The sequence below is a fragment of the Arachis stenosperma genome, chromosome 8 (genome assembly GCF_014773155.1).
Source record: "Arachis stenosperma cultivar V10309 chromosome 8, arast.V10309.gnm1.PFL2, whole genome shotgun sequence".
In the NCBI taxonomy this organism is placed as follows: domain Eukaryota; kingdom Viridiplantae; phylum Streptophyta; class Magnoliopsida; order Fabales; family Fabaceae; genus Arachis; species Arachis stenosperma.
In genome coordinates this window covers 25447248-25456391 of record NC_080384.1, presented here as the reverse complement: position 1 = coordinate 25456391, position 9144 = coordinate 25447248, and the positions used below count along the sequence as shown (strand labels likewise).

The following is a 9144-nucleotide window of genomic DNA, read 5'->3' as shown; positions in this document are numbered from 1 at the left end:
GTCTGACAAATGCATATAAACACACATGCAATTCCTTCAGGGATTTCATCTCATTCACACAACATAATATGAGGGACCTGACCCACTCCTCTTATTGCCATGGTTTTATTTGCTTTCACAAACAAACACATAAAATGTGTGGGGGCAGTTGAAAAGCCAAAACCTGAAGAGAAGTTTTAAAGCCGAATACAAAGAGGGACAAAAGGAGAACCTGAGTGACGGGGTCTCAAATATGATTCTATTTTTATCACATTCGCCTAAATTGTTATATTCATTGATAAAGAAGTTTGGTTCCATATTTATAATGTTGTATAACGATTATGGTTTAACTTTCTCTCTGTGACATAGCCAATTTGCAAATGGGTGCATGTGCAAGGTAACATTGGTGTTCGGATCAAGGTAATGCTGTGTCGGCTATCTGGAAAAAATATTAGAGGGACTTAGATGAAGAATTGGAACTGAATATTGAGTATAGTGATTAAACATTAGAACTAAAATTTTATTACTGCGATATAAAATTAGTTTTTTTAGATAGCATTTATTTTGAGGTATTGAAATAGAGATTGAGAGATTTGTTAATTTAGAATTTGGTATTAAGATTTCAATACTTCACAGTGCTTTCAAAAAAATAGAAACACAAGAAATTGGAATTTTTAAAAACACAGATTGAAACTTTAATAACATTTTATATCCAAAATATTCAATTTCAATTAATTAATTCTAATTCTATTTTTTGTGCAAATTAAATTAGAGTTTCATTATATTTCAGTATTTGTCTTATATTTTACAACAAACACACAAACACAATAAATTTATGGGGGATTCTACGGTGCTGATGCATATTATCAGCATGAGATGATGATAATGCGTGGCGGCTTGAGAGTGTGACAGTTAATAGCTTTTTTTTTCGTTGATGTTTATTTTCCGTTCTCGTTACTTTATTTAGTTATGATTAATGATACTCCTAAGTATTTTTGGTTTGTGGCTGTTAATGGACCATAGTAGATAATACTTCATACCATTCCCAATAAAAAAAAATTATCCCAATAAAAAACATAAATTATTTTTATTTGTTTAATAATTAAAATTCGCTAAAGAATAGAACTTTCTTTTTTTACTTTGAAATACATAAAATAGATGATTTTATTTTATTTAAGAATTTCAATTCACTTGTCTTTATCTTTTTAAAGGTATAAAATATCAAAAATATCTTTTTTTTTTATAAATAAGTCTCTAGCAAAATTTTTTTTATCAAAGATAGAGTTATTTACAAATCAAATAAAAATTTAACATATTTAACAATAATTTCAATCCAAAAAATAGAATTCAATTTTACTTATATATATATTAAAATCATTCTAAATCAAAAAATTAAATTTTAAATAAAAATAATTTTTTTCATAAAATACAATCCTTATCTCATATTAAAAAAAAATTCAAACACACTCTTTGAAAATACAAAATTATCCAGTTGATAAGTTTGTATTTTTAAAAATTGTGTGTGAAATTTTTTTTAATATGAGATAAGGATTGCATTCTATGAAAAAAAGAATTTATTTTTATTTAGAATTTAGTTTTTTCTTTCTTGATTTGGAATGATTTTAATATATAAGTAGAATTGAATTCTATTTTTTGAATTAAAATTACTGTTAAATATATTAAATTTTCATTTAATTTGTAAATAATTCTATCTTTGATAAAACTATTTTTGCTAGACACTTATTTATAAAAAAAAATATATTTTTGATATTTTATACATTTAAAAAGATAAGGACAAGTTAATTGAAATTCTTAAATAAAATAAAATCATCTATTTTATGTATTTCAAAGTTTAAAAAAAAACTCTATTATTTAGCAAATTTTAATTATTAAACAAATAAAATTTTTTTATGTTTTTTAGTTGGGATAATGTTTTCTTTTTTTATTGGGAATCGTATAAAGTATTATTCACTAAAGTCCATTATCAGCCCACAAACCAAAAATACTTAGCAATTTTATTAATTATAACTAAGAAAAGTGATGGAACGGAAAATAAACAACATTAACGAAAAGAAGAAGTATTAACCAAGTGTCACACTCTCAAACTGCCACGCATTATCATCATCCCATGCTGATAATATGGATCAGCACCCTAGAATTTTCCTAGATTTATTTCGGTGTCTGTCTTCTAAATGCTACTTTAGTATTTCTAAAAAATAGAGACACAAACTCAAATTTCTAAAGATAGAAATTAATTTTAATAGTTTTTTTAAAAAATACTCTTATATATTTATTTAAATTTTAAATTTACCTATTAATCTCTATATTTATTTTAAACTAATCATAATATTAAAATATAATTTACTTCAATATATTTTATATCAAATATAATACAAATATTTAATTTAATTTTTGTCTTTAGTCTTTGTCTTTTCCTTTCTATTTCTTTCCATTTCAAATACAACCTTATATTATAACGTGGAACAAATTAAATACGACCTTTATTCTTTATTCCATGGCTATAAAGTATAAACCTATACTAACATTACGAAATATATTAAATATTAAATAATAATAATATGGAATATTTTGTCTGCAATGGTTTGGTCATAGGTCATTTGATTTGGTGGCTGGGAAAATTAGGAATGCCGTAACCGAGTTGGGTTACCGTATAGGGATGTAGTATTGACGAAATTCAAAAAGTATTTCAATTTTGTTCTCAAATCTATGAATTGCACCTAATATTCCTCACCTAATTCTTTTAACCGATTAACGATAAGGATATATTATTGTTACCGTCAAAATAACTTTTAACCTAAAACTAAAGAACTTGGATGAGTTTGATTATGTTTGGGTTTAAAAATCTTGACGTGTAAGTTAATAACTGGATATTCATAAAAATAATAAAACCTACGGTGGTTCGCTTGTTAATTCTGTATTATATCAATTAAAAATATTACGTGTCTAAAAAGATCAACTAATCATTTTATATTTATATATAAATATATATTTTAAATTATATTCTATATAAATGATTAATTTATTGAATAATTTTTTACCTATATACTTATCGTACATTCAATTATCATAAAAGAGCAACTAATGTTTTGGGGTAGACAGAATTAAATCCAGTCAACAAAGACTTTTTCCGAGAGTTTCCAGTCAACAAAGATGTTTTATGGTAAACTAATTACATCCTAAATATAATAAAATATATATATTTTTACCTTTTTGGACTGGAAATCAAATATTTTATACCAAACCAATAGAGCGAGTAAATAGCAAGCAGTTATGCGATAATATCTAAAAATAACCATTTGCAAGTATATAACATAATTTTATTTTGAAAAAAATAATAAATAAATTATTGACTTTTTGATCCACTATATTTAAATTTTTAAAAATTTGATCATTTTAACATCTAAATACATCTATTTTTCTATTCATTTGGGTCTGTCAAATTTAATAGAAAAATCAAACATAACTTTTATTACATTGACTTAATCAATATACGGATATATACATAAAAATTTTTTTAAAATAAAATAAATTAGACCTATAAATCAATATGTTCAAATTTTAAAAAAAAATCATAAATTTAAATATATTTTAAATTTTTAAAAATTTAAATATCTCCTAATCAAAAGATCAAAAACTTATTTCTCTTTTTCTCTTTTTATTTTTATTGATCAACCTTTCTGAAAACAGCAAAGAGCTATATGTATGACACTCTAGCAAACATGTGAATGACATTATGATAGTGTATATGTTTATGGATAAAAATGAGGTTATTTTTAATTACTTTTCTAAGTTGCAACTGTTTTTAGTATATGAGTGTATATGTTTATGGATTTTAAAAAAAATTAATGTAGTATTTAATAAATTATCTTTCTTTTTTATAGATATATAACGTACATTTTATTTCTAATTTTCCAAATTTTTAATTTGTTTTCTTGAACTAGCTAATAAATTAAGCTAACTAATTCAGAATAAAATTTTACGAAACATATATAAGAGATTACAAATTAGAATTAGAGAATTTTTATTCTTTTAATTTAAAAAAATGTGAATAATATTGTAAATTATATGACTAAAATAGCTATTTTTAGTACATACATACTCGAATTGAATTTAATTGTGGAATAAACTTTAACATCAAATAGATTTAAACCTGATCCTAACTAATTGATTTGGCTTTATCTTTTTTTCTTTTTTTTTCTTTTTCGTTTTTGTTTAATCACCAAAAATTAACTATGTTGAAAATTGAAATTAAAGGACGGGCAATATAGGTTAGCCAATTAGACAGATAGGTTAAAGTTAGATATCCTCTATCAGACATGTGTAACATAAGGAATCGTGTATATTAAAGTAATCCGGTTATTAATGCGCTAATTTGAAGTTAATTAAAGAGAAAGTAACAATTTTAAGCTTCTACATTAAATTCATTATAATATCAAATGAAAGTTAAAGCAAAAGAATGTACAAGAGAACCAAGCATAGAAGTAACATATGACTTTTTTTTTCATGATATTTTTAATCTCACAAGTCAAAAATTAATTCATCGTATATTTGAACTTTATTTAAAAATTTATTACTGATCAATGAGTTATTGCACGCACAATACTAAATTCAAACTTCCGACATTTAATTAAATAAATTAGTGAATTAACTACTAAACCAACCAAAAATTACCAAATAAAAATTAAAACACCTGATCCAAAATTTGACATGCTCTGAACAAGTTCTAGGATTAGTTTTCTCATCATCTAATCAATAAACCACTATATTACCTTTTTTTCGTTGATAGTGTTGATTACTTTTGGTTGCAGGGTCGTTGGTTGATGATTGAAACGTATAATTGCATGTAAGAATCTTTCCCTATCAACTTCTTGTTTATGTCGGTGTTGAAAAATTATAATTGCAAATGTTGGTTTAGGAATTGAATTGGTCGAGGATAGGGCCGAAAACAATTGACCAAACAAAAACTTTGAAATTTTATTTTTTATTTTATTAATTAAAATTCTGGTTAAAATGTACGATAACCTAACCAATTAAAAATATAAATACCCTGACCTATGAAATTAATCGATAAATTAAAATTTATAATTTTGTTATAATAACTCTCACATTTGTTACTAATACAAAAGAACACAGCGCTCTTATTTAAGTGGTGGTTGAGGTTTTCGAAAAATGATTTATTCATTTTGAAAAAAAAAATGTATGTTCCTGTAATAACTTAAATTTTTTTGAGATGATTTGTGATCAACCTGTACCTACAAGAAAGGATCATTAGAAGAATATTTGTCAACTATAAATAAGAGAGCCACAAGTGAAAGAGAAGATTATCAGAAGCTTGGCTATGGAACTAGTTAATGATAGGATAATCCACTTCTGGAAGGATAGCTAGTTACCATGTGGTGTTTTAAAAGTTACTTTTCTAAGACTTTTCTAAGTCTCAAATCTTCAAAGATCTGCCATAGGAGATTGTGGGTTTTGAAATGGGTTAGAGTAGATTTGGAATTTACAACGGTGACGAGAGTTATTTTAATGGCAGCTAGAACTAGTAAACCAGCTTCATGCGGTTCTAGTGAAACTGAAAACTGAAAGAGAGGACAAAGTGGTCTGAAAATTTGATAAAAAAAAATGTGTTTATTCTACTAATTCGTTTGTGTAGGTGTTGCAGGTAGAGGTACTTCCAATGGATATCATAAGCTATAACTTCACTAGTACTATTTGGAGAAAATTCGTCCCACCAAAAAGTTAAGTTGTTTACTTGGTTTGTACCGGTTGATAGGATGAATACAAGGGAAAAACTGTGTTAGCCAGAATGATAACATGTGTATATTATGTCATAAGTCTGTTGAAACTACTTTTTATTTGTTTATTGGTTGTGAGCTCACTTAGCAAGTATTGTGTGCTTGATTATTCGCTTTTGAAAAGATATGGACTATTCCAAGTATGCTCAAGCAACACTATCAAAGTTAGACATATATATCAACGAGAAAGATAGAACGGAAGTGGTGGTTGGTTAATTTTTTTGCGATCATCTGCATACTTTGAGTCTTTTTACTTCAAAAGAAAAATACAAAAGAATATAACAAACATTAGTACATGAATGTATATCAACAATTTTTTATAATATCTCCTAATCCAACAAGATAAAAACTAATCCATCATAAATCAACGTTCTATTTAAGGGATTTGCCGCTCTTCTAATTATCAAAGGTATTTCGAAACATTAATTAAGAGGCAGCAACCGCTCCACTACCCTAAGGCACGGGTCTGACTTTATTTGGTGTATCAAAGTAGGTAAGCTTCTAGCTAGCTACAGAATTATTTCAGGTTATATATATATATATATATATATATATATATATATATATATATATATATGTGTGTGTGTGTGTGCTGTTTCAATTATTTTTATAAAAATAAAAGTATTAAAAGCAGAGTTGGCATGTATTCTGATTTCTTATCTTCACGAGTTCCACACCAATAGTTGAACTGCCAAGTGCCAACCTTTAGGACCATGATTGATGGTGCGATTGTTATACACAACAATACCTTGACTTTTTATTAAATGAAATGGAAAATAAAGCTTAGAATGAAATAAATGAAATGTAGAAAGAGATCATATTTTATACTCCCACAAACCAAGCCATGAATGAGCCAACCAACATGCTAATAAAATAGTATAGGGCATAGGCCAAAGTTACACGACAAAAATTCTTGGTTTACTATACAATAGAGAAACGAAATGAAAAGATTTATTGAAAGCAATAATAACACACGAAAGAATGTTAATTTGACCATTAAAAGGGAGCAAACAATTTAATTATAAGAAAACAAATTTTAAATTGTTCTTGCCACTTTTTCCTCTTATAATTGTTGAGAAAATTCAAACTCTTTTTGTAATTATTGGTTGTTTGCTTTCTTACAAGTGTCAAATTGGTATTTCCTTTTTGGAATCAATGGGCAAAATTATGGAAGAGGCTTGTTCAAGCAATGGCTTATATGTTAAGAAGTAAAATCCTAAAATTATTCTTACAGAACTAAAACAAAAATAGAGATTAAGTAGGATTCGTAGGTTGCGGGTAACCGCCAACATAACTTACACTCCATCTTCATACTACAATTCCAGTGATATTGTATGAGTCAATCTCTAATGGAATTTACAAGTAGTTCTGATATTTTGTTCAGAAATAATAGTATTATTAACCATAAAAATTAACTTGTGAAGTGTGAACTATCTTTATAGTTAAGAGACCATACGAGAACCATTATGAATATTCTCAAATCTGTTAAAAATATTTATAAACTCAAGTATGTTTCATCCAAATCAGTTACACAAGTTTCAACATTGTTGTGTCCTATACCAACAAAGACGCCCTCTTAGAGGCATAGACCACCTTTTTTTTTAGTAAAGTGACGAATAAACCCATGTAGATTTATATTTCAGATAGATTAGTCTCTAAAAAAAACCAATAAAATCCTTCAAGATAACAAACATAGACAAATTAGTTCAAATTAAGACATTCTACCCTAATTATAGAGGCTAATTTATAGACAAATTAGTTCAAATTAAGACATTCTACCCTAATTATAGAGGCTAATTTGAAGGTAGCGTGTGCACATCTACTATTCTAGAAGACTTTATTGGTGTTTTTTTCTTTAGGGACTAATCTGTCCGAACTATAAATCCTCAGGGATTAATTTATTAATTTACTCTTTTTTTTTGTTAGAATGTGAGTTTCCACTTTCTTGTTGAAACAGAGAAAAAAAAATGTGGATAAAATGGATTCTAGTGTATATCTCACACGGCCTTCTACAGTTGTTTTCAGATGCAAGTTTCAGTAGCTGGTTTCTATTGAGTAAATTACTGGAAGGAATGCAACTTTAATCGCAAATCTCAATGCCAAAACGAAGAAACTGGAATGTCGCAATGCAAACAATTAAATTGACGAAGGTTTAAGTTGAATCAGTCATGAACATAATATATAATTCATAATCAAATGCAACAAAAAAGAACAACAATCTTGCAGACAAAACTTGTTCTACTCTGAATCACAGATCCTGAACGCTCAAACCTGCAAGAATAAATCGGGATAAACAGCATGAAAATCAATCGAATTCTCCACTGTACTTTTCCTCACACCATATCAGTTTTAAAATCCATGGTAATTTCAATTCAGCTAAACGCACATGACCATTTATCTATGCAATTCAGGTTCCTAAAGTCTTGAAATATTGACGGAAAGAAAAGAAATCGAACCTGGAGGAAGTGATTGCTTCAACTTATCAGCTTTCTCAGAGTCAAAGACACAAAGAGTGTAGAGGTACTTGGAGCATCGAACCTTGAACTTCACCACATCTCTGCTCCTCTTGATCTTCACCGATCGTGCATCCTTCCTCCTTGCAGTTAGAAGGAAGTCCTTAATCTCATGAATCTGCTTAGGCTGCACCAAATCACACAGAAGTTCAGAAAATTAAGCTAAAGAACAGAAAAAAAACCAATACATACTGAACGTTTCAGATATTCAGATCTAGAGGATTCAACAAGCAGAAAATGCGAATCGATTTCACAGGTAGAGAAACCGTGAACACTGAACAGATAAAATGAACAACAAAGGTATGTAAAATTGGATGGGAATAGAATGAAGTACCATTGTGGACTTCGATTAGGGTTTCCGTCTCGAAGGCTCAAACAGAAGCTGCAAGCTCCACACTCAATTCAGATTTAGAATCGTCCCTTTTTAGGGTTTGGAAACTAAACCCTAGATACCATAATGCAAAATGCCGTTTCTAACCTTCGAAAGATGGGCCTCGATCTGGGCTAGGCCCAAAATATTTGGGTTCTTTTGTTTCACTCTGTCCACTGAATATGTTTCATTTGGATCCATTTGTGTTGCATATTTGAACACCAAAAAAAGAGAATTTTTTTACATTTATATATTAAAAAAAAAAACTAAAAACTGTCAACTATCATAGAAAATAATTACTTATTGTATTTAACCCCTTTTTCTCCTCAAAATTTCTCAATAAACTATCTTTCAGAGGAGATGCTTAAATAATCCTCCAAGAAAAATATCTAATTAATTAGATGAGAATATAAAAATATTTAACACTATCAAAATATATGAAAATGACATTTAAATCAATATTATA

General features: G+C 27.5%; 1 protein-coding gene across 1 annotated transcript; it reads right to left on the bottom strand.

The window, feature by feature from the left end:
* Positions 1-7916: 7916 nt before the first annotated feature.
* Positions 7917-8765, bottom strand: LOC130944043 (60S ribosomal protein L38). The gene is made up of 3 exons (XM_057872169.1): positions 8643-8765; positions 8252-8435; positions 7917-8066 (listed from the first exon to the last, which is right to left on the bottom strand). Exons 1-3 carry the CDS (start codon positions 8643-8645, stop codon positions 8044-8046), a joined length of 210 nt encoding a protein of 69 aa, XP_057728152.1. The 5' UTR covers positions 8646-8765; the 3' UTR covers positions 7917-8043.
* Between the last annotated feature and the right edge of the window lie 379 nt (positions 8766-9144).